The sequence below is a fragment of the Scyliorhinus torazame genome, chromosome 11 (genome assembly GCF_047496885.1).
Source record: "Scyliorhinus torazame isolate Kashiwa2021f chromosome 11, sScyTor2.1, whole genome shotgun sequence".
In the NCBI taxonomy this organism is placed as follows: Eukaryota; Metazoa; Chordata; class Chondrichthyes; order Carcharhiniformes; family Scyliorhinidae; genus Scyliorhinus; species Scyliorhinus torazame.
Genome location: NC_092717.1, coordinates 20,025,271 through 20,053,223, shown reverse-complemented (window position 1 = coordinate 20,053,223; position 27,953 = coordinate 20,025,271). Strand labels below are relative to the sequence as shown.

At 49.2% G+C, this 27,953-nt stretch overlaps 1 protein-coding gene across 3 annotated transcripts in view; it reads left to right on the top strand.

The window, feature by feature from the left end:
- The window catches only part of LOC140385154 (uncharacterized), a 94,235-nt gene that overhangs the window by 37,050 nt on the left and 29,232 nt on the right, over nucleotides 1–27,953 (top strand). For 2 of the 3 annotated variants that reach the window (XM_072467009.1, XM_072467007.1), the window contains 10 exons: nucleotides 12,742–12,819; nucleotides 14,221–14,298; nucleotides 14,417–14,470; nucleotides 16,518–16,571; nucleotides 17,393–17,446; nucleotides 17,542–17,595; nucleotides 22,954–23,007; nucleotides 23,126–23,179; nucleotides 23,335–23,388; nucleotides 24,198–24,251. In XM_072467009.1, the coding sequence (XP_072323110.1) occupies nucleotides 12,742–12,819; nucleotides 14,221–14,298; nucleotides 14,417–14,470; nucleotides 16,518–16,571; nucleotides 17,393–17,446; nucleotides 17,542–17,595; nucleotides 22,954–23,007; nucleotides 23,126–23,179; nucleotides 23,335–23,388; nucleotides 24,198–24,251 (588 nt within the window). Of the gene's footprint in view, nucleotides 1–12,741; nucleotides 12,820–14,220; nucleotides 14,299–14,416; nucleotides 14,471–16,517; nucleotides 16,573–17,392; nucleotides 17,447–17,541; nucleotides 17,596–22,953; nucleotides 23,008–23,125; nucleotides 23,180–23,334; nucleotides 23,389–24,197; nucleotides 24,252–27,953 lie in introns of all 3 variants that reach the window. The other variant, XM_072467008.1, reaches the window with a different exon arrangement.

The following is a 27,953-nucleotide window of genomic DNA, read 5'->3' as shown; positions in this document are numbered from 1 at the left end:
ACAGACAGCAGACTCACACAGCACAGACAGCAGACACACAGCACAGACTGCACACTCACACAGCACAGAGAGCAGACTCACGCAGCACAGACAGCAGACTCACACAGCACAGAGAGCAGACACACACAGCACAGACAGCAGACTCACACAGCACAGAAAGCAGACTCACACAGCACAGACAGCAGACACACACAGCACAGAGAGCAGACACGCACAGCACAGACAGGAGAGTCAGACAGCACAGACAGCAGACTCACACAGCACAGACAGCAGACTCACACAGCACAGACAGCAGACTCACACACCACAGACAGCAGACTCACACAGCACAGACAGCAGACTCACACAGCACAGACAGCAGACTCACACAGCACAGACAGCAGACTCACAGCACAGACAGCAGACTCACACAGCACAGACAGCAAACTCACACAGCACAGAGAGCAGACACTCACACAACACAGAGAGCAGACTCACACAGCACAGACAGCAGGCACACAGCACAGATTGCAGACACGCACAGCACAGACAGCAGACTCACACAGGACAGACAGCAGACTCACACAGCACAGACAGCAGACACGCACAGCACAGACAGCAGACTCACACAGCACAGACAGCAGACTCACACAGCACAGACAGCAGACTCACACAGCACAGACAGCAGACTCACACAGCACAGACAGCAGACTCACACAGCACAGACAGCAGACACACACAGCACAGACAGCAGACTCACACAGCACAGACAGCAGACACTCACACAGCACAGACAGCAGACACACACAGCACAGACAGCAGACTCACACAGCACAGACAGCAGACTCACACAGCACAGAGGGCAGACTCACACAGCACAGAGAGCAGACTCACACAGCACAGACAGCAGACTCACACAGCACAGACAGCAGACACACAGCACAGAGAACACACTGAGACAGCACAGACAGCAGACTGACACAGCACAGACAGCAGACTCACACAGCACAGACAGCAGACTCACACAGCACAGAGAGCAGACTCACACAGCACAGACAGCAGACACACACAGAACAGACAGCAGACTCACACAGCACAGACAGCAGACACACACAGCACAGACAGCAGACACACAGCACAGACAGCAGACTCACACAGCACAGACAGCAGAGACAGACAGCAGACACACAGCACAGAGAGCACACTGAGACAGCACAGACAGCAGACTGACACAGCACAGACAGCAGACACGCACAGCACAGACAGCAGACTCACACAGCACAGACAGCAGACACACAGCACAGAGAGCACACTGAGACAGCACAGACAGCAGACTGACACAGCACAGACAGCAGACACGCACAGCACAGACAGCAGACCCACACAGCACAGACAGCAGACACACACAGCACAGACAGCAGACTCACACAGCACAGACAGCAGACACACAGCACAGAGAGCAGACTGACACAGCACAGAGAGCAGACACACACAGTACAGACAGCAGACTCACACAGCACAGACACAGACACACAGCACAGACAGCAGACACACACAGCACAGACAGCAGACACACACAGCACAGACAGCAGACTGAGACAGCACAGACAGCAGACACACACAGCACAGACAGCAGACTCACACAGCACAGACAGCAGACACTCACACAGCACAGAGAGCAGACACTCACACAGCACAGACAGCAGACACACACAGCACAGACAGCAGACTGAGACAGCACAGACAGCAGACACACACAGCACAGACAGCAGACACACAGCACAGGCAGCAGACACACACAGCACAGAGAGCAGACTCACACAGCACAGACAGCAGACTCACACAGCACAGACAGCAGACACACACAGCACAGAGAGCAGACACGCACAGCACAGACAGCAGACACACAGCACAGACAGCAGACTCACACAGCACAGACAGCAGACACACAGCACAGACAGCAGACACACAGCACAGACAGCAGACTCACACAGCACAGACAGCAGACTCACACAGCACAGACAGCAGACACACACAGCACAGAGAGCAGACTGACACAGCACAGACAGCAGACTGACACAGCACAGACAGCAGACACACAGCACAGACAGCAGACTCACAGCACAGACAGCAGACACACAGCACAGACAGCAGACACACACAGCACAGACAGCAGACTCACACAGCACAGACAGCAGACACACACAGCACAGACAGCAGACTCACACAGCACAGACAGCAGACACACACAGCACAGAGAGCAGACTCACACAGCACAGACAGCAGACTAACACAGCACATACAGCAGACACACAGCACAGACAGCAGACTCACACAGCACAGACAGCAGACACACACAGCACAGAGAGCAGACTGACACAGCACAGACAGCAGACTGACACAGCACAGACAGCAGACACACAGCACAGACAGCAGACTCACAGCACAGACAGCAGACACACAGCACAGACAGCAGACACACACAGCACAGACAGCAGACTCACACAGCACAGACAGCAGACACACACAGCACAGAGAGCAGACTCACACAGCACAGACAGCAGACTAACACAGCACATACAGCAGACACTCAGCACAGAGAGCAGACACACACAGCACAGACAGCAGACACACACAGCACAGACAGCAGGCTCACACAGCACAAACAGCAGACTCACACAGCACAGAGAGCAGACTCACACAGCACAGAGAGCAGACTCACACAGCACAGACAGCAGACACACACAGCGCAGAGAGCAGACTCACACAGCACAGACAGCAGACTCACACAGCACAGACAGCAGACTCACACAGCACAGACAGCAGACTCACACAGCACAGAGAGCAGACACACACAGCACAGACAGCAGACTCACACAGCACAGACAGCAGACTCACACAGCACAGACAGCAGACACACAGCACAGACAGCAGACACACAGCACAGAGAGCAGACTCATACAGCACAGACAGCAGGCTCACACAGCACAAACAGCAGACTCACACAGCACAGAGAGCAGACTCACACAGCACAGACAGCAGACACACAGCACAGACAGCAGACACACAGCACAGACAGCAGACACACAGCACAGACAGCAGGCTCACACAGCACAAACAGCAGACTCACACAGCACAGAGAGCAGACTCACACAGCACAGAGAGCAGACTCACACAGCACAGACAGCAGACACACACAGCGCAGAGAGCAGACTCACACAGCACAGACAGCAGACTCACACAGCACAGACAGCAGACTCACACTGCACAGACAGCAGACTCACACAGCACAGAGAGCAGACACACACAGCACAGACAGCAGACTCACACAGCACAGACAGCAGACTCACACAGCACAGACAGCAGACACACAGCACAGACAGCAGACACACAGCACAGAGAGCAGACTCATACAGCACAGACAGCAGACACACAGCACAGACAGCAGACACACAGCACAGAGAGCAGACTCACACAGCACAGACAGCAGACACACACAGCACAGACAGCAGACTCACACAGCACAGACAGCAGACTCACACAGCACAGACAGCAGACTCACACAGCACAGAGAGCAGACACACACAGCACAGACAGCAGACTCACACAGCACAGACAGCAGACTCACACAGCACAGACAGCAGACACACAGCACAGACAGCAGACACACAGCACAGACAGCAGACTCACACAGCACAGACAGCAGACTCACACAGCACAGAGAGCAGACACACACAGCACAGACAGCAGACTCACACAGCACAGACAGCAGACTCACACAGCACAGACAGCAGACTCACACAGCACAGACAGCAGACACACACAGCACAGACAGCAGACTCACACAGCACAGACAGCAGACTCACACAGCACAGACAGCAGACACACAGCACAGACAGCAGACTCACACAGCACAGACAGCAGACTCACACATCACAGACAGCAGACTCACACAGCACAGACAGCAGACACACAGCACAGACAGCAGACTAACACAGCACATACAGCAGACACACACAGCACAGACAGCAGACACACACAGCACAGACAGCAGACTCACACAGCACAGACAGCAGACACACAGCACAGACAGCAGACTCACACAGCACAGACAGCAGACACACAGCACAGACAGCAGACACACACAGCACAGACAGCAGACTCACACAGCACAGACAGCAGACACACACAGCACAGACAGCAGACTCACACAGCACAGACAGCAGGCACACACAGCACAGAGAGCAGACTCACACAGCACAGACAGCAGACTAACACAGCACATACAGCAGACACACACAGCACAGACAGCAGACACACACAGCACAGACAGCAGACTCACACAGCACAGACAGCAGGCACACACAGCACAGAGAGCAGACTCACACAGCACAGACAGCAGACTAACACAGCACATACAGCAGACACACACAGCACGGACAGCAGACTCACACAGCACAGACAGCAGACACACACAGCACAGACAGCAGACTCACACAGCACATACAGCAGACACACACAGCACAGACAGCAGACACACACAGCACAGACAGCAGACTCACACAGCACAGACAGCAGACACACAGTACAGACAGCAGACTCACACAGCACAGACAGCAGACTCACACAGCACAGAGAGCAGACTCGCACAGCACAGACAGCAGACACACACAGCACAGACAGCAGACACAAAGCACAGACAACAGACACACAGCACAGACAGCAGACTCACACAGCACAGACAGCAGACACACACAGCACAGACAGCAGACACACAGCACAGACAGCTGACACACACAGCACAGACAGCAGACACACACAGCACAGACAGCAGACACACACGGCACAGACAGCAGACACACACAGCACAGACAGCAGACTCACACAGTAGACAGCAGACTCACAGCACAGAGAGCAGACACACACAGCACAGACAGCAGACTGAGACAGCACAGAGAGCAGACACACACAGCACAGACAGCAGACTCACACAGCACAGAGAGCAGACTCACACAGCACAGACAGCAGACACACACAGCACAGAGAGCAGACACGCACAGCACAGACAGCAGACTCACACAGCACAGACAGCAGACTCACACAGCACAGACAGCAGACTCACACAGCACAGACAGCAGACTCACACAGCACAGAGAGCAGACACTCACACAGCACAGAGAGCAGACTCACACAGCACATACAGCAGACACACAGCACAGAGAGCAGACACGCACAGCACAGACAGCAGACTCACACAGCACAGACAGCAGACTCACACAGCACAGACAGCAGACACGCACAGCACAGACAGCAGACTCACACAGCACAGACAGCAGACTCACACAGCACAGACAGCAGACACACACAGCACAGACAGCAGACTGACACAGCACAGACAGCAGACTAACACAGCACAGACAGCAGACTCACACAGCACAGACAGCAGACTCACACAGCACAGACAGCAGACTCACACAGCACAGACAGCAGACTCACACAGCACAGACAGCAGACTCACACAGCACAGACAGCAGACACACACAGCACAGACAGCAGACTCACACAGCACAGAGAGCAGACACTCACACAGCACAGACAGCAGACACACACAGCACAGACAGCAGACTCACACAGCACAGACAGCAGACTCACACAGCACAGACAGCAGACTCACACAGCACAGACAGCAGACACACACAGCACAGACAGCAGACTCACACAGCACAGACAGCAGACTCACACAGCACAGACAGCAGACACACACAGCACAGACAGCAGACTCACACAGCACAGAGAGCAGACACTCACACAGCACAGACAGCAGACACACACAGCACAGACAGCAGACTCACACAGCACAGAGAGCAGACTCACGCAGCACAGACAGCAGATTCACACAGCACAGACAGCAGACACACAGCACAGAGAACACACTGAGACAGCACAGACAGCAGACTGACACAGCACAGACAGCAGACTCACACAGCACAGACAGCAGACACACAGCACAGAGAGCAGACTCACACAGCACAGACAGCAGACTGACACAGCACAGACAGCAGACTCACACAGCACAGACAGCAGACACACACAGCACAGACAGCAGACTCACACAGCACAGACAGCAGACTCACACAGCACAGAGAGCAGACTCACACAGCACAGAGAGCAGACTCACACAGCACAGAGAGCAGACTCACACAGCACAGAGAGCAGACTCACACAGCACAGAGAGCAGACTCACACAGCACAGACAGCAGACTCACACAGCACAGACAGCAGACTCACACAGCACAGACAGCAGACTCACACTGCACAGACAGCACACTCACACAGCACAGAGAGCAGACACACAGCACAGAGAACACACTGAGACAGCACAGACAGCAGACTCACACAGCACAGACAGCAGACACACACAGCACAGACAGCAGACACACAGCACAGACAGCAGACTCACAGCACAGAGAACACACTGAGACAGCACAGACAGCAGACTCACACAGCACAGACAGCACACTCACACAGCACAGACAGCAGACACACAGCACAGAGAACACACTGAGACAGCACAGACAGCAGACTCACACAGCACAGACAGCAGACACACACAGCACAGACAGCAGACACACAGCACAGACAGCAGACTCACACAGCACAGACAGCAGACACACACAGCACAGACAGCAGACACACAGCACAGAGAGCACACTGAGACAGCACAGACAGCGGACTGACACAGCACAGACAGCAGACACGCACAGCACAGACAGCAGACTCACACAGCACAGACAGCAGACACACAGCACAGAGAGCACACTGAGACAGCACAGACAGCAGACTGACACAGCACAGACAGCAGACACGCACAGCACAGACAGCAGACTCACACAGCACAGACAGCAGACTCACACAGCACAGACAGCAGACACACACAGCACAGACAGCAGACACACAGCACAGACAGCAGACTCACACAGCACAGACAGCAGACTCACACAGCACAGACAGCAGACACACAGCACAGAGAGCACACTGAGACAGCACAGACAGCAGACTCACACAGCACAGACAGCAGACTCACACAGCACAGACAGCAGACTCACACAGCACAGACAGCAGACACACACAGTACAGGCAGCAGACTCACACAGCACAGACAGCAGACTCACACAGCACAGACAGCAGACACACAGCACAGAGAGCAGACTGACACAGCACAGACAGCAGACACACAGCACAGAGAGCACACTGAGACAGCACAGACAGCAGACTGACACAGCACAGACAGCAGACACACAGCACAGAGAGCAGACTGACACAGCACAGACAGCAGACACACACAGCACAGACAGCAGACTCACACAGTAGACAGCAGACTCAGACAGCACAGACAGCAGACTCACACAGCACAGACAGCAGACTGAGACAGCACAGACAGCAGACTCACACAGCACAGACAGCAGACACGCACAGCACAGACAGCAGACTCACACAGCACAGACAGCAGACTCACACAGCACAGACAGCAGACACACACAGCACAGACAGCAGACTCACACAGCACAGACAGCAGACACACACAGCACAGACAGCAGACTCACACAGCACAGAGAGCAGACACACACAGCACAGACAGCAGACTCACACAGCACAGACAGCAGACACACACAGCACAGACAGCAGACACACACAGCACAGAGAGCAGACTCACACAGTAGACAGCAGACACACACAGCACAGACAGCAGACTCACACAGCACAGACAGCAGACACACACAGCACAGACAGCAGACACACAGCACAGACAGCAGACTCACACAGCACAGACAGCAGACTCACACAGCACAGACAGCAGACACACAGCACAGAGAGCACACTGAGACAGCACAGACAGCAGACTGACACAGCACAGACAGCAGACTCACAGCACAGACAGCAGACTCACACAGCACAGACAGCAGACACACACAGCACAGGCAGCAGACTCACACATCACAGACAGCAGACTCACACAGCACAGACAGCAGACACACAGCACAGAGAGCACACTGAGACAGCACAGGCAGCAGACTGACACAGCACAGACAGCAGACACACAGCACAGAGAGCAGACTGACACAGCACAGACAGCAGACACACACAGCACAGACAGCAGACTCACACAGTAGACAGCAGACTCAGACAGCACAGACAGCAGACTCAGACAGCACAGACAGCAGACTGAGACAGCACAGACAGCAGACTCACACAGCACAGACAGCAGACACGCACAGCACAGACAGCAGACTCACACAGCACAGACAGCAGACTCACACAGCACAGACAGCAGACACACACAGCATAGACAGCAGACTCACACAGCACAGACAGCAGACACACACAGCACAGACAGCAGACACACACAGCACAGACAGCAGACTCACACAGCACAGACAGCAGACACACACAGCATAGACAGCAGACTCACACAGCACAGACAGCAGACACACAGCACAGACAGCAGACTCACACAGCACAGACAGCAGACTCACAGCACAGACAGGAGACTCACACAGCACAGACAGCAGACTCACACAGCACAGAGAGCAGACTCACACAGTAGACAGCAGACACACACAGCACAGACAGCAGACTCACAGCACAGACAGGAGACTCACACAGCACAGACAGCAGACTCACACAGCACAGACAGCAGACTGGCACAGCACAGACAGCAGACACACACAGCACAGACAGCAGACACACACAGCACAGAGAGCAGACACGCACAGCACAGACAGCAGACTCACACAGCACAGAGAGCAGACACGCACAGCACAGAGAGCAGACACGCACAGCACAGAGAGCAGACTCACACAGCACAGACAGCAGACACACACAGCACAGACAGCAGACACACACAGCACAGAGAGCAGACACGCACAGCACAGACAGCAGACTCACACAGCACAGACAGCAGACACACACAGCACAGACAGCAGACACACACAGCACAGACAGCAGACTCACACAGCACAGACAGCAGACTCACACAGCACAGACAGCAGACTCACACAGCACAGACAGCAGACTGACACAGCACAGACAGCAGACTGACACAGCACAGAGAGCAGACACGCACAGCACAGACAGCAGACTCACACAGCACAGACAGCAGACTCACACAGCACAGAGAGCAGACTCACACAGCACAGAGAGCAGACTCACACAGCACAGACAGCAGACACACACAGCACAGACAGCAGACACACACAGCACAGAGAGCAGACACGCACAGCACAGACAGCAGACTCACACAGCACAGACAGCAGACTCACACAGCACAGACAGCAGACACACACAGCACAGAGAGCAGACACACACAGCACAGACAGCAGACACACACAGCAGACTCACACAGCACAGAGAGCAGACACTCACACAGCACAGACAGCAGACTCACACAGCACAGACAGCAGACACACAGCACAGAGAGCAGACTCACACAGCACAGACAGCAGACTCACACAGCACAGACAGCAGACTCACACAGCACAGACAGCAGACTCACACAGCACAGACAGCAGACTCACACAGCACAGAGAGCAGACTCACACAGCACAGAGAGCAGACACACACAGCACAGACAGCAGACACACACAGCACAGACAGCAGACACACACAGCACAGACAGCAGACACACAGCACAGACAGCAGACTCACACAGCACAGACAGCAGACACACACAGCACAGACAGCAGACTCACACAGCACAGAGAGCAGACTCACACAGCACAGAGAGCAGACACACACAGCACAGACAGCAGACACACACAGCACAGACAGCAGACACACACAGCACAGACAGCAGACACACACAGCACATAGAGCAGACTGACACAGCACAGACAGCAGACTCACACAGCACAGACAGCACACTCACACAGCACAGACAGCAGACACACACAGCACAGAGAGCAGACTCACACAGCACAGACAGCAGACTCACACAGCACAGACAGCAGACTCACACAGCACAGACAGCCGACTCACACGGCACAGAGAGCAGACTCACACAGCACAGACAGCAGACTCACACAGCACAAACAGCAGACTCACACAGCACAGACAGCAGACACACACAGCACAGACAGCAGACACACACAGCACAGACAGCAGACACACACAGCACAGACAGCAGACTCACACAGCACAGACAGCAGACTCACACAGCACAGACAGCAGACACACACAGCACAGACAGCAGACACACACAGCACAGACAGCAGACTGGCACAGCACAGAGAGCAGACTCACACAGCACAGACAGCAGACTGGCACAGCACAGACAGCAGACTGGCACAGCACAGAGAGCAGACTCACACAGCACAGACAGCAGACTGGCACAGCACAGACAGCAGACTCCCTGCCAGTAAAGCCTTCTTCCCTTAACAGCTGATGTTCTCTTTCTCTCACCCCGCTCAACTCCCCTCCCCCCCCCCCCCCCCGGAGATGCCCAGTGGCCCTTGGTCTCCCTAGTGCTCAATAGAGACAGTGGTGTTCCTCGCTCTTAGAGCTCATGGTGCCTGTTTTTAAAAAGCAGAAGTGATTTGCGCTGGCGTGATGTCACAGCTGATGGGTTGGAAGATTCGATCAGGGCTGAAGATACGACAGTAATCCTGTTGAGTCGATGATAATGCATTAAAATCATGCTAATCAGTTTCACATCCTTCCTGGGCATGAACCTGATCCCGTCATCGGAGGGGGCCTGGGAACATTGCCATCCAAACCCTCGCCAGCGTAAATCACGTTTTGGCCTCTCACGAGATTTAGTGGCCATTTGAGGATTTGCGCCCGTGTCTAATGGGCCACTAAATTGCGCATTGTCGGGTTTCCCAATGTTGCTACACCGAAACTGGCTGCAACTCTGGGAATCCGCACATGCTCAAAATGATGTGGAAATCGGGAAGGTGCTGTCAGTGATTCTGTGCTCTTTCAGAGGCTGTAGTTTTGAGTTCCCCTCCAGACAGTAATCAAAGGAAATCAACTGAATTGACAAGAACTTGTACTCAGACCCAGATAGTCTCTCTGTAAAACCCTCAAAACGTAATAATAATAATAATAATCTTTATTGCCACAAGTAGGCTTACATTAACACTGCAATGACGTTACAGTGAAAATCCCCTAGTCGCCACATTCTGGCGCCTGTTCAGGTACACAGAGGGAGAATTCAGAATGTCCAATTCACCTAACAAGCACGTCCCTGGGGACTTGTGGGAGGAAACAGGAGCACCCGGAGGAAACCCACGCTGACACAGGGAGAATGTGCAGACCACGTTGTGGTGAATGTATTATGCCAATAATCCACCATTGTATTTGTATCTGTGCTGTTGCCCTTGTATTTGTATCGGTGCTACGCTGTTGCCCTTGTGGGCTCCTCCTATGGGCCATTGGATGGCATTATCCATAGGGGAACATACTGGGGCCTGTAGCGGCTCCGCCCATGCATTGCTCCTCCCCTTGAATGGAGGTATAAAGAGCAGGTGGTCAGGTTTGAGGGCCAATTCCATAGTTGCGTTTAAGTTGATTAAATTGATGCGACTATCAATTCACTCGAGACGGGAGTAGAAGTAAACCGCGCCTTTAATCAACTTAGAACAGTGCCTGCCTGCGACTGATCCAATACTGAGAACCGCCTACAGGTCGACTGCTCTTCATACCTCCCTTCAAAGGGAGGAGCCATGGGCGGAGCCCATACAGGACCTAACATGTTCCCCTACGGATAATGCCATACAATGGCCCATAGGAGGAGCCCACAAGGGCAACAGCATAGCACAGATACAAATACAAGGGCAACAGCACAGATACAAATACCATGGTGGATTATTGGCATAATACATTCACCACACACGCACAGACAGCGACCCAAGCCTGGAATTGAACCCGGACCCCGGCGCTGCGAAGGAACAGCAGCAACCACCGTGCCACTGTGCCACCCACTTCCCTAATAATCCACCGGTGGATAATTATTTCTGAGGTTTTGGTTTTTAAGGGTATAATTTTTGATGAATGTTTTAAACTAAGTTACAAATTATTGAATGAAATGTAAGTGTTTTAAATGGTGCATCAACCTCATAATTTCTCGTAAACATCCTCGCAGTCCCTGAACGATTGAATGTATATTTCTGAAATACCTAATTTCTCCATTGTGATAAAAAAGTTCCCAATTTTCAAAATAACTTTTTACATTTTTAAAAGAGTGTTTATTTTTGTTTTATCCTCTATCTTAATCTCATCCTAATTATTGACTTCATCCCTGAAAATTTCGATTAGAAATGAAGTTTATTAAATGCTTTTAACCCCCGTACCTGTTGTCTGTGAATGCTTCATTGTGACCCTTGTTGACATCTGTACCTTGGCACATCAAGGCATCCCCTTGACCAGGCGGCAGATTGAAATTGCCACTGGTAAAGGGGGAATTCCTGCCACAGCGATTGCTAGACCTTTGTGGGCAACTTATTTCGAACTCTGTGACGAGTGCTCTCGCCTTTCCATTGACTGAAAAATCCAGGCCAATAGCCAGGCATTCGTATCAAATGGCTAAAGCTGCTTATTTAACCTATGGTCATACATACATGTACCTGCTTGGCCGCATGTCTGTTAACGTGCAAAAGCTGAGTAATTTGACATTACAATTTGGTACTTTTGAACCTGATTATAAAACGCTGAGTAAGTGAATGGGTCTAAAATCACCTGCCATACTTCCATTCTGTCCTATAGGTGGACGTACAACAGTTCAATATTTATAGCAACCCAAATAAGGCATCTGAGGTGACTTGTTGTGAACTACCTGGTGTTGTAAGTACAAATTCCACTACATTAGCTCTTCCATAGGTACCTTATTGCTTTGTTGTTAATGATGAAAATGGCTACTTCCAATGCAATTCACTTCCTCTTTCAGAATAATTTGAGCTTGCGTTTTGTCTTTCCTACCCTGATGTTCTTTTACTGTGAGTTCCACACTGGGGCGTCCCCATCTTTCATTCAAGAGGGCAGGTAAAGAGCATATTCTCAAGCCACTGTCAGCTGAGCTACTCTCCGGCTGTTAGAAGGTACTTGGGATGGGAGATAAGCCCAATAAGACATAGACATAGAACATACAGTGCAGAAGGAGGCCATTCGGCCCATCGAGTCTGCACCGACCCACATTAATCCCTCACTTCCACCCTATCCCCGCAACCCAATAACCCCTCCCAACCCTTATGGACACTACGGGCAATTTAGCATGGCCAATCCACCTAACCTGCACGTCTTTGGACTGTGGGAGGAAACCGGAGCACCCGGAGGAAACCCACGCAGACACGGGGAGAACGTGCAGACTCCGCACAGACAGTGACCCAGCGGGGAATCGAACCTGGGACCCTGGCGCTGTGAAGCCACAGTGCTATCCACTTGTGCTACCGTGCTGCCCGTTGCTATCTTTGTCTTAATTCCCTGGCATTTGCATTCATCCATATCCCTTGCAAATGAGATCAGGGCTTCAGTGCGATAGACGTGCTCAACCTTAAGGCCACACCACTGTAACACTGTACACTGGTGCTAGGTACATGGGTGTCGTCCATTCAGCTCCATGAGTCAAAAAATGGAAATCGTTGACAATAACATCTGTCCAGTGCCACTTGTGAAAAAATGAAAGTTGCCATCGGCCCAGGTGACCTTTTTTTAGGGAGAGAGAGCTAACCGGTGGTGATTTAACCTGAGAGCCACCACACCTCAGGTGGGTGGGGGGGTGGGGGGCAAGGTTGAGGAGGCAGGGCCTTCATGAATAACCTCAGCCGTTACAGGAATTGAACCCGCTCCGCATCACGAACCAACCGTCCAGCCAACTGAGCTAACCGACCCCCTCAGTGCCACTTATGGAGATCATGACTGATCTGTATCCTGACTCAGTTCGTCCACCTTTAATACCGCTAGCTAGCAAAAACCTATTGATCTCAGATTTTGAAATGATTAATTCATCAAGGATCTACTGCTTTTTGTCAAAGAGAATTCCACACCTATTCTACTCTTTGAGTGAAATGTTTCCTAATTCTCTCTTGAATGATTTGGCTCTAGTTTTAAGGTGGGAAGTCACACCACACAGTTGCCATAAAATATCATTGTTTCCTTTCTGAAAGGGTTAGTCCAATCGCTCTTGAATTTTTGGAAATTAAAGTGACTAACCTATGTTGTTTTCAATCTTTTGAACAACCAATGTAGTGTGAAAGACAAAGAATTGATGGCACCTCAACAGAATGTCCTTGCATGTCTGCACTGCCAGCATTCCCTGGGCCAAAGGTAAAGTTCTTCTCCCACTTCAGGAAGTTTTTCAGAGAGTAACCTTCTTACTTATGCTTGCTTTTTGTGTGGAGGTTGCATGTATTTAATGGTACTGAGGTAAATGCCATTGTTACAGGGTTACCGAGGCGATAAAGGTTCTCCTGGATTGCCAGGTCCCCAGGGTAGAAAGGTATGTAAGGACACCCTTGGGTAAGTTTACACTAATTCTTGTTCTTGGTTTCAGTGTGAAAACCATTCATTTAAATACCTCTCTTGAAAATGAAACTGATCTAATTGCAACACCAATGCCATCATGCATGATGAATTTAGCCACCTTTAGTTTAGGGCGATGAATGGTTGCATTTACCGTGGGTGGGATTAAAATATGCAACTTCTGCCATTGGATTCTTTGATTAGCATGGGTGTCAATAAAGCCTTGTGGCTGGTGTTGAGATCTGGCACACAGTGGTAGCCCTATGGTTCCCCACATAGTAAATCTTCAGTTGTAATAGGACTGTAAGAGGGCAAGTGTAGAACAAATAGCCAGGGTGACCAAATGTCCCGTATTTTTGGGGAATGTCCTGTACTTTGATGATTTGTGCCACACCCTGTACTATGTCTTCCGGAGGTCCTATGGTCCCCTATTTCCAGAGCAGCGATGTGGGAGTCTCCTCTTGCTGCTGCCTTTGCCTCTTTGACTCTCTTGCTCATGTGCACTGATGTCATGCCTTGCCCATGAGGTGGAGAAGGGGGGGGGGGGGGGGCGAGGGTGGGGGGGGAGGAGTGGAACAAGCAATGGCAGATCATTGGAACTGCCACTTCACTGACCATCAGAGGGAGGATCATGTTGAGAGATACCTGGCAGTAAGGCCAATTTAAAACTCTGCTTTCCCATCCACTTCAGTTCTGATATTTAAAAATTAACATTCAGGAATGTTGGTCCTTTGTATTTTACGAAGGAGTCCACCAAATACTTTGACTTGTCCAAACCAGAATCTTTTATTGAGTCTCGTGTGGTAAGATTTCATAGGATTTCATAGAATTTACAGTGCAGAAGGAGGCCATTCGGCCCATCGAGTCTGCACCGGATCTTGGAAAGAGCACCGTACCCAAGGTCAACACTTCCACCCTATCCCCATAACCCAGTAACCCCACCCAACACTAAGGGCAATTTTGGACACTAAGGGGAATTTATCATGGCCAATCCACCTAACCTGCACATCTTTGGACTGTGGGAGGAAACCGGAGCACCCGGAGGAAACCCACGCACTTACGGGGAGGATGTGCAGACTCCGCACAGACAGAGACCCAAGCCGGAATCGAACCTGGGACCCTGGAGCTGTGAAGCAATTGTGCTATCCACAATGCTACCGTGCTGCCCTAAAGATAGCAATCTGATACAGTGTACGTTATCGTGGAGCCTGCTAACTACTCCTCTGGAACTTGTACCCAGCACTGACCATTCACATGTATGACTTATTACCCTCTTAATCCTCTTCTCCACATGTGCCTCCCCTTATAGCGGAGTCACAGATCACATGACCTTGGTCTGGAGCCCACATGGTGTGTCTATACCGCCACCTGCTGGTTGGAGGCTGCACACCTTCCAACTATGATATAGCCCACAGGCATATCACCACAAGGAAGGTGAGATGCCAAGGCCCATAATGAAGGAAGTTGCTAAGATTAGTTGGGGTGGGGAAGTACAATGGAAATGATTGGGTAAATTAAGAGTAGTCATTGGATCATGTAACATTTAAAAGTACTGGGGTGATTGGCTTTCCAGAAGTAATTGCAGCTTACTGAGAGGGTTGAATAAACAAGCCCAAAGCCCCCAAATTCATCGAACAATTCTCTGTCAATCTGTACATATCTGCCAATATTTAGCCTGTCACATTGATGGTCTTATTAATTCCTCCCTGACAAGTTCTATGAGGATGTCATCAGAACTCTCCCTTTCTGACCTTCCTCGTTGTGCCAACACTCAAAGGTAATTTAAAATCAAGAACAAAAGTAACGCTAAAAGTATATTCTTCTTTCAAAAAGTCCTGGTGATCAGATTCCACTCCTACGTGTTTGTGGGTGGGATGGGGAGGGGGATTGAGGTGGTGTGGGGTGGGGGTGGCGATGTGAGAAGAGATAATGGCAGGGAACAATCCTTTACAGTAAATTTAAACAAAATTCTGCTACCTACAGAGGAGAAACTTGATTGCTGTCCATGTTTGCATATGTTGTAGGGTTACCGAGGTTTTAAAGGCGCCCAAGGAAGACGAGGTGACCCAGGACCAATGGTAAACTTCAAATGTAATACTTAATAAATGCATTCCACGTCTTGTAAGAGTGGGCGTACGCCTTATATCAGGAGACCAATATTTATTTACAGGTTGTATTCTTTATTTCCGATGTCGAACCAGGAAAACCACAAAGATCCCAAACTTGACCATTGCTTAAGTTGATCTTAAGCGAGTCTATGATGTGGCGTCTCAGAGACCATGGACTGCAGAGCACAGAGTTACAAATGAGTTTCCAATTGCTATTGAAAGACCACCCTGCACCCCCCACCACACCCTCATCTCTTTGCTGAAAAGATGTGGAGTGGACATCAAATCAAGACAGGGTTAGATTCAACTGGAACAGTCTTACATAACTACTGACACTTAATTTATACTCACAGTAATCAAATTGTGAATAGAAACATTTGTTGAAATCCTGCAAAGGGGCTACTAACATGTGTATCATTGTGCTAGTGTTAGGAGAATTCTTAGTATGAGGGCTGGATGGAATGGTTACTTAGTTTTGCTAATCAATGTGTTAACATTGATTATGGCAACTGCTTCTAATTTTCAACTAAAGTAAAAGTAGAAAATCTGAAGATGAAAAAAAAGAGAAAGAAGAATTGGATAAATAAAAGACGGTGAATGCTTCAATAGACAGAGAGGAAGTAAATGGAGTTCAGAAAATGGCCTCGCTATGAACGTCGCTGGTCATGCTAAATTACATTGAGTGCTTATCAATAAAAAAGATGTTTGTCTTGTTTGCTGGTGAAACTGTGGTGTCCCAGGATATGTCCTTTGTACATTACACATGGGCCCTATAATTTTATGTCTTCCAGGGTGAAGAAGGTGAAGAAGGTTCTCATGGAGATTCGGGTTACTCGGGAGCTATGGTACACATGTATCCCTTTGTTCAAAAAGACTTGAAAAGTATTGGATGACGTACATTGTGTAGAAATCTTAAAATAAAACTGGTTTTGCATCATAGGGCGATCCTGGCCCGCGAGGTGAGAAAGGTGTGCCTGGAGAACAAGGAGAAAAGGTACCAAGACTATATTGTACATAAGAAAGAGCTAAGATTATGGGTGCCAACTCGTGGGAGACTTTGGTTGACTCTAACTGATATTGGTACATATTGGGGAATAAGTTATCAATATATTCACTTCTGTGCTATATTTAGAATAACAAGAAACTGTAGTGAAAAACCAAATTAGATTTTCTCAGTTTTATTATTTTAGTTATAAAAAGGCAAGAGCATTGATCATGTCCACATTATACTAAAATTAGTGAAAAGGAAAATATGTAATTGTTGGCTGTTATTATTGAATTAATCTTTGATCTCTGTACCCACACATCCCTGATATGAAAGTGACAACGTTCACAATTTTAGAAGAAAAGATAATTTCAGTAACTTGAGGAAACCAGCGGTAAGAGAACAGAGGTTTATTTAACTACATACAATATTCTGTTCAAGGCAGCAACTCGCTCCCAGTCCAGTCCTTGCTGGGAGATCTAACCACACCAGGCCCGGCTTTGGGCTGGCTTTTATGTGGATTGTAACAAGTTTCAGCTGGCTGGACTGGGAAGCTTGTTATTCACGAGTCCTGCAGGGAGATCAACAATGGTTTCCCTGTGGTCCTTGTGGGGGTTATAACACCCCTCCCCCACCCCCAAAGTCCGAATGTCCCCTTCAGCCGCCAGTGGTGGGGGCCTTCTACATGGCTTTGCCCGGGGCTGTGCTTCCGCCTCTGGCGGCTCTGGTTCGGGTGGAGTGTATCGGTTTGTCGACTGCCGTTTCGTGGCCGACCTCTGAAGAGTTATTGGCAGGACCTCAGTCCCGGATGCGATGTTGTCTGCAGGTATGGACACTTCTGTGTCCATTTCTGATCTGGAGTCATCCTCCTCTTGATGGACCAGGAGCCTTGATTCAGACGGCTGGGTCTCCAGGTTGAGGGCGGTGCCTGGCAGAGATGAGAAATTAATATATGAAGGATAACAAGAAACTTTAGTGAAAAATAAAAATTTCTCAGTTTTATTGTTTTAGACATGGTATCCATAAAGTTGAGAGTTGCAAACACTTCATCAGTCACTGGTGGGGACGGGGCACTCACAGCAAAGGCGGTCGACTGAGGGCTCTCTCTGCGTACTCTGGCAGTGCTGAACTCTCCCCTGAACCTAAACTTAGTACGAGACCGAACCCAGCACGACACATGGGAACCAAAGTGCCCCACAATTGCGGGCATAGAATGCATTCCCTGAGTGGAATTGCCACCCTGGCGCCATCAAGTCATGGTGCCTCTTCTGCATCTCTTGCTGCACCTTCACCTTCCTGCCGAGGCTCGGAAATATGAGACTCAACTGGGTTCCCAGTCATCGGCTCATCAACAGTTCCGCAGCGGTGATTGCCTTGTCACTTGAGGGAACTGTGCCGGCCGCGTGTCCATGGAACCCGTGGATTTTTTTTTAATGTCCCTTTGAAGGTCCCTGCCCTTTTCCCCAGGCCGTTGGAGAAGGGATGATATGGGGCGGTTTGAATATGCCAAATGCCATTTTGCTTTGTTAACCGGGCAAATTCTTCGCTAGTGAACGGCACCCCATTATCTGTTATCAGGACCTCAGGACAATGGGATCCCATGGGTGCTGAATGAGCCCCATAGCCTTTCTATCATGGCCCTGGATATTGTTGAAGTCATCCTGTACACATCTAGTCACTTCGAGTGGGCATCCACGATTACAGGGAACATGGACCTTATCCACGTGTAGATGCACCCATGGCCGCCCTGGCCATTCCCAGGGATGAAGATCCTGCAGCAGGGACTCCTGACCCAGTGATGGGATGACCGCGTGAGTTCCCTACAATATAAAGTTGAGGGTTGCAAACACTTCATCAGCCATTGGTGAGGATGGGGCACTCACGGGCAATGGCTGACTGCTGAGGGATCAACAATCTGCGTACTCAGGCGATGTCGAAACAAACATTCATACGGGGCGAGCTGAAGGGCCCTACGTTGAATTCTAGCCTATGCGACGGGTGGGATTTCCTCATCCTCCACGTGGGTGTAGCCGGCTAGGCCAACATTTAGCCCCTTCCTAGTTGCTCTTGAGAAGGTGGTGGTGAGCTGCCTTCTTGAAACGCCGCAGTCTCTGAGGTGTAGGTACTCTCACAGTGCTGTTAGTGAGGGAGTTGCAGGATTTTGACCCCAGCGGTGAAGGAACCAGCAATATATTTCCGAGTCAGGATGCTGAGTCAGTGGAGGGGAATCTCCAGGTGGTGGTGTTCCCATGTATCTGCTGCTCTTGTCCTTCTAGATGATAGTGGTCATGAGTTTGAAATGTACTGCCTAAGGAGCCTTGGGGAGTTCCTGCAGTGCATCTTGTAGATGTTGCACAAGGTTGCCACTATTCGTCAATGTTTGTGGAAGGGTAGCAATCAAGTGGGCTGCCTTGTCCTGGATGGGGTCGAGCTTCTTGCATGTTGTTGGAGCTGCACTCTTCCAGGCAAGTGGAGACTATTTCATCACACTCTTTGTCATGATTTTCAGGTAAACATCATAGCACATACATACATACATAACTGATGGACAGATCAACTGACCAATCAACACACACAACACGACAGCCAATCACAGGCAAGAGCATACACAGTACAAAACAGGGAACACGACACTTCCTGGGCACTCGAGCAAGAGACGGCTCAGGGCACAGAGCTCATTGCCAGTCACTCAGACATCCACCATGTGCTGAGTGCCACTACATGATAGAATTAGGAATAGGTCCACAGAATCAAGGGTCATGATCGAACCTCAGTAAACAGTTTACCAGTGTAAATAGATGTTTGAAATAAAACTGTGTTGTACCATTCGCAACCGTGTTGGTTCGTCTGTGTAGCAGAGTACCCAACACTTCACTCCTGACTTGTGCCTTGTAGATGGTGGACAGGCTTTGGGGAGTCAGGAGGTGAGTTACTCACAGGAGCATTCATAGCCTTTAACCTTCTCTGGTCACCTCTGTATTTATTGGGGTTAATTCAGTTCAATTTCTGGTCAATGGTAACCCCCTTATCTACCTGTCTTGCTACCTTCATGGATCTGTGGAGAGACAGCCTAAGGTCCTTCCACACTTCTCAATGCCCTATCATGTATTGTGTATTCCCTTTTCTTATTTGTGTTCCCTCACACTTCTCCAAATTAAATGCCGTTTGTCACTTTTCTGCTGAACTGATTAACCAATTGACATCTTCCTGCATTTAGTTTTCTTCTTAACGATCAACCATATGATCAATTTTTGTATCATCTGCATACTTCTTAATCACGCTTCCTAAATTTAAGTCTAAATCATTGATTAGATACCATGAAAAGTAAGGGACCAAGAGACAATGGAGCCTCATTGTAAACAACCTTCCAGTCACAAAAATGCCTTTTATTTATTGCCCTGTTCTTACTGCCACTAAGCCAACTTTCCCATGGATTCCATAGGTTCTTAGTTTTCTGACTCGTTGCCATGTTAGACTTTGTCAAAAGCCTTGCTAAAATCCATATAAATAACTCATCGTGCTACCCTCATCAGCCCTCTGTGTCACTGCCTCAAAGATTCCCATCAAGTTAGTCAGACACAAAATTCCAGGGAAAAAACCATACTGACCATCCTTGATTAATCTCGGTCTTTCTAAATGATGATTAATATTGTCCCTCAGAATGCTTTCCAATATTTTTCCCTGACCAAAGTTAGGCTGACAATTACTTGCTCTATCTCTTCTTCCTTTTTTTAACCAACAGTACAACATTAGCTGTCCTCAAGTCCTTCAACATAAGGTTGCAGCCAGAGAGGATTGAATAATGATGTTAGAGTCTCTACTGTTTCTTCCCTTTCTTCTCTGAGCAACCTCCATACATTTTAGCTGGTCAGACGAACCTTCCACTTCCAAATCTATCAAACCTCTTAATGGTTTCTCTCTCACAGTTTATACTTCATGAAGGCCCGCTTCGCTTGCCCCTCGCCTGAAGTGTGGTGATCCTCAGGTTAAATCACCACCAGTCAGCTCTCCCCCCTCAAAGGGGAAAGCAGCCTATGGTCATTTGGGACTACGGCAACTTTACCTTTATACTTCATACTCCTCCTTAACTACAATGTATACATGGTCCCCCTCTTTTGTGAAGGTGGACACAACTGTGTTCATTAAGAACCATGCCCACATCATAGATTATCATAGAATTTACAGTGCAGAAGGAGGCCATTTGGCCCATCGAGTCTGCACCGGCTCTTGGAACGAGCACCCTACCCAAGGTCAACACCTCCACCCTATTCCCATAACCCAGTAACCCCACCCAACACTAAGGGCAATTTTGGACACTAAGGGCAATTTATCATGGCCAATCCACCTAACCTGCACATCTTTGGACTGTGGGAGGAAACCGGAGCACCCAGAGGAAACCCACGCACCCACGGGGAGGATGTGCAGACTCCGCACAGACAGTGACCCAAGCCGGAATCGAACCTGGGACCCTGGAGCTGTGAAGCAGTTGTGCTATCCACAATGCTACCGTGCTGCCCCATCTTCCATCTCCATATACAAGTCACCTTTTTGTCCTCTAATTAGTTATCCTCTTACTCTTTTTGTATTTATTAAAACAATTATTAGGGAGCCAAATTGTAAGTCTTCATTATGGCCCATTTCTAAATAATGTGCATTATATGTAATATCGGATACACACTGTACATAGGGACAAGAAGCAGTTACACTTGGCTGTCAGTCTGAGATTTTCACAATGAACAAAACCTGCTGTGGGCTGGGGAAAAAGCCTTGTGGGTGTTTGAAGAGAGCACAAACGTGTATATGCACAAGTATTTTCTGACCAGAACTATCTTGGAAGATGCCAGAGAGGGTCAGGGACTTCCACACAGAGAAGGAAAGAAATTCAATTGCAGACCCTCTCGTATACAGCTCCCAGTGGTATTAACACACCCCTGAGAGCAGCTTGCGCCTTGTGCTGATTAACCGAGAGACTATGTGACATGAAAGCTAAGAAAGGGAAAAGTAGAAATTTTTACTTGTACAGATTATGTTATAATCTATCTAGGGGCAGGCTTGTTTAAATCTATCAATGACAAAGTAATAATACACCTGTCGTTCTGAAAGATATTTTGTAGTATTTTCAGTTTGGCCCTGGATGTGTAGAATTTGCAGGTCAGCCACTCATTGTAAGTGTTTGACTTCCTCTTTCATTGCTTTTAATAATGACCACTGCCTCACCACTGGCCTTATGATCTTGAAAATGACCTCCGTTGTTTTGTAGATCTTTGGGGGCGTTTACTTTGTGAAGATTCAGTCCAATTTATACGTCAAGAACATAAATGTGGTATCACATAATGAGATGATGTTTTCATTGACTACACATTGTAGGGTGCTGTTGGATTTTTAGGACCACGAGGAGAACCAGGACCCAAGGGTGAAATTGTAAGTACCTCAAAATGTGCATTATTGTAAACTATGTCAAACTCTTATTAGCATCAACTTACATTATGAGAGTCATGATATTTAAAAGACTGGACAATGACTTTTAACTTATCTGAAGGGTGAAATTGGAGAAGCTGGTGAAGAAGGCAGTGCTGAATCCTCTGGTGAATTGGTAAGTACTGTTTCAAAGAATTATCAGTTCAAGAGTAAATGAATGCTTCCTCCAAGAATTCTAAGTTAACAAGTCCATTGCCTCAAATCAGGAAGCAATTCGCAAGGCTAGTCGACAGATAACTCTGAAGTAATTGTACTTGTTGTTTACAAAAGGGTTCTCCAGGAAACTCAGGACCACCAGGACTACCAGGCATCATGGGATTAAAGGTGATTTCCAACAAACTTATTTTTGACAGCATCTGAGGGTGGTTTGGCGACTGGGGGATTTTCACAGTAACTTCACTGCAGTGTTAATTAAGCCTACTTGTGACACTAATAAAGATTATTGTTGTTATAAATTGTATAGAGGAAACAGATTCAGAATATTACTTAAGATATTGTCTAGAGGAAACAGATTCAGAATATTACTAAGCCTCATGGTTAGAACTTGATGACAAGAATATAAATTAGCGGAAATAACTTTGCAATAGATCTTTGAAAGAAAAATTTACTTTTGCGTTCGTGAAAACGGGACTATAGAGGGTCATATATGAAATGAAATGAAATGAAAATCGCTTATTGTCACAAGTAGGCTTCAAATGAAGTTACTGTGAAAAGCCCCTAGTCGCCACATTCCGGCGCCTGTTTGGGGAGGCTGGTACGGGAATTGAACCGTGCTGCTGGCCTGCCTTGGTCTGCTTTAAAAACCAGCGATTTAGACCAGTATGCAATATAAGGCTGGATATGAGAGTTAGGGTTCCAAAGAAATGGAAACTGTATGAGTTAGGATACAATATAGCTGGAAACCATAAAAGTTAAAGTACTATTCAGAGGAATAGTATGAGAATAGTACGAGGGTTTTCGTACTTTACAATCTGAGTTAAGATACTCTCTAGCTGGAGAGAGTGAGGGTTAAGGTATTATGTAGCTGGATAGTATGAGAGTTATGGTACGAGATTTCAATATAGCAAATTACTTTTCACAATTTCCTAATTCGCTGAATTGTTTACTTGTCTTTGTATCTCCAAATGTGACAGGGATTCCCTGGTGATCCTGGATTCTCGGGAGATATTGGGGAACCGGGAGATACGGTAAGTTTGGAAAATCTCAAATTCCATTTTCAGGTGATAAATGTACTAGAGTATATGAACTATTTTAAGACGACGCAGTCAAATCAGTATCTTTATTGCAATGGTTCTTCTTTAAATACACAATTTCCAGTTATTCTTACACAGAATAAAAACTTCTCATTCAGGAAAAAGTTCTATAAAGCTGTCCATGGATAAAAGGGGAACATAAATATAAATTTTGTCGAGTGTTCTGGTCTGTGACTTGTTTATAGTCATGGAAAGACTAAGTAGAAACTGTTTACTCCTGAGTTGAAAATGCAGTTTTACATCGGATCATTGGAGGCATAAAGACTTTAATTCTCCATTTCTTCACGTCGACGGGGTTCTCCGTTCCGGTTGCAGTGAATGAAGATTTGGCTGAGTGCGGACTCGCGACGGAGAAACTCGCCCAAATACTCTACAGCTATCGCTTGTTTAGCATTCCTAATGTGTTCCTAAAGAATGACGTTGTTCATTCCTGCAGCTCCTGTAACTTACATCTTAGAACTTTTACATTAAAAACCTATACATGTCCCTACACATGGATCATGCAATGTTGACCTTTATTGCAAGGGTGATGGAATATAAAAATAGGAAGGTTTTGCTACAACTATACAGGGTGAGAACTTGGTGAGACCACACCTGTGTATAGCTTGGTCTCCTTACTTAAGGAGAGATATAATTGCATTGGAAGCATTTCACAGAAGGTTCATTCAGCTGATTACTGGGATGAAAGGGTTGTCTTTCGAGGAAAGGTTGAGCAGGTTGGGATTATGGGCGCGATCCTCCAATCGCGGGACAGAGTGTCCGCGCCGTCGTGAACACCGTCTCGTTTCACGATGGCGCGAAACGGGTGCGGGCACTAGCGATTCTGTCCCCCACATGGGGCCAGCACGGCACTGGAGTGGTTCACACCGCTCCAGCCTCACTTCCTGGCGTGCACTGGGGGCGGCGCCAACCTGCGCAAGCGCAGTGACCTTACAGAACGTGCAGGCCCCGATGCAACATGGCGCGGGGGTTCTGGGGCCGGATGCGGAACAAAGTAGGCCCGGGGGGGGGGGGAGAGGCTGGCCCGCCAATCGGTGGGCCCCGATCGCGGGCCAGACCCCTTCGGAGGCCCCCCCCCCCGGGGACGGAGCCCCCCTCCCCCCCACAGGCCGCCCCCCGACCCTTCGCACAGAGTTCCCGGCGGCAGCGACCAGGTATGGACTGCACCGGCGGGACTCTGCTTTTTCCGCACGGCCGCTCGGCCCGTCCGGGCCGGAAAATCGTCGGCCCGACTTCGTACAGCGGCCCGCGACCGGCGCCGCGCCAAACGCGCCAGTGGAAATGGCGCCAATTCTCCACACCTCGGAGAATCGCGCACCGGTGTCGGGGTGGCGTGGCGCAGTTGCAGTGATTCTCCAGCCTGGCACGGGGCTGGGAGAATCACGCCCTATATTCTCCGTTGGGAGATGGCTTCTCACCGGAGCAGAATTGCATCACTTTTACGATCTCGTTGCGGCCATAAAGCGGGATGCAATTCAATATTCAACGCTACGCGAATTTATTTTGAGGGATTCCCAGGAAATCCAGCTTTCGGGCCATCATCTTGAGTGGGCGGCCCGATAGCGAGGTCCCCGCGACCAGCCACCACTCATCCCCCACACCACAAATCGAACCCCCTCCGCAAATTGGCCCCGGACCCATCCCCCACACCGTGCAGCAGCCTCCCACCCCCGGATTGCCTGGGTGCTCCCCACCCCCAAGAGGTGACCTTAACAACCCCCCCAGGACCCCTGTAATAGGGTGACCCCCCAGGGAGCCCTGTAATCGAGGGAGCCCCTGCAAGGACCCCTGTAATTGAGGACACCCCATGGATTCCAAGCACTAAGTAGATACCAATCGTGTGATTCCACTGCACTTACCTCTCTTTGATGTGCTCAATGTTTGCATACAATGCGGTTTCACCACTCAGGTCATTGAAGCATGAAAGCATATGAATGGATCAAAGCTGCAGATGGTTTGTACGAGCTCACAATCACAGAACACTACAAAAGCTATGAATGGCTTGCAGATAGTGGATCTGTGGGAACCAGATGCAGGCACAGCTGCTCTCCCTTGAGGAATGGACACGTGGATTTACAAGATAAGTATTACAGCTATAATGCTTCCCACTGCCTCCGTCTGGACTGCACTCTAGCTTCCAGGCCAGGAGTCTCTTTTCTGGGGGTTGTGGTCTGGTGTGCCTTAGTCAGGGGGAGGAGGGAGGAGCTTCCTTTATTCAGGGCGTCTGGGGGGGATCCCCCTATCACAGGGGTCCATGGCATTTCGGGTCACCCAGGCAATCCGAGGGTTGTGGGCTGCTGTGCGGTGGGGGGGGGGGTGAGGTTCAGGGCTGATTTGCGATGCGGAGGAGGGGCAACTGCCCCCATGGCCCACCACAATGTCCACTAAGTCAGGGTCACAATTGTAGAGGCCACAGGTTATCCACATCCACGTGATTCCCAGCCCCAAGGACCGCAGAATTAACTACGACCCATTTGCATTTATTGACATGCTCCCGCCGGCGTGTGGCGGATCCTGATTTTGCCCCAACGCCGGATTCTCCATCCCATCGGAGAACATATTCCAGACATCCCGGGGATGGAGAATCACGGCCATAAGATTCTGAGGGGGCCTGATAGGGTAGATGCTGAGAGGACATTGGTCTATGTGGGTGTGGTGATTGCCCCTTTAAGGGCAACACAGCATAGTAAGGGTTACATGACCAGTGTGACCAATCGGGACTCAGTGTGTGGAATCACCCCATGATGAGAAAGGCTCTGCGACATTTTGGGATTTAGCTGCAGCCATGTGGCTGGCGTACAATCTTTGTTATTAAATACCTTGTGTGTTCATTAATGAAGTCTCTGTTAGTGCAGCTTTAGAGTGGGGAATCTAGAACTCGGGGCACAGTTTAAAAATAAGGGACTTCCCATTTAAAATGGAGCTGAGCAGTATTTTAGTTCTCTGAAGGTCGTTAGACTTCATTCTCTTCCACAGTGAGGAGTGGAGCCTGGGCCATTGAATATATTCAAGGCTGAGTTAGACAGATTTTTATTCTAAAAGGGAGTCAAGGTTTACGGGGGACAGGCAGAAATGTGGAGTTAAGACCAAAATCATGTCATCCATGATCTTATTTGGACAGGGCTGGTTTAGCTCAGTGGGCTAGACAGCTGGTTTGTGATGCGGAACAAGGCCAGCAGCGCAAGTTCAATTCCCGTACTACCTGATAATTCTGAATACTCCCTCTGTGTACCCAAATGGGCGCTGGAATGTGGCGACTAGGGGCTTTTCACAGTAACTTCATTGCAGTGTGAATGTAAGCCTACTTGTGACAATGAAGGTTATTTATTTATTATTTCATGCTCCTCTTTCTTCGGATCTTATTGTGATCCATTTTCTGCCTTGAACCTAAATGGCCCAAAACTTCTCTTACCGGCTGTTATTCAGGTAATACAGTGGAACATCACCTGATGTGTAGTGACGCCAGCAGAGTGTTTGCGCAGTCTTACAGTTCTCCATTTCGCTCTGTAAGTGCAACAACTCTGAAAAGACCCTGCACCATGTTTGCAGAGAACGTAGAGCGTGGCACCTCTATTCTTTTCTCTTTGCGGCAACAAAAGAAATATAACATTAGCTCTTAGTAACGTATCTCCCGCT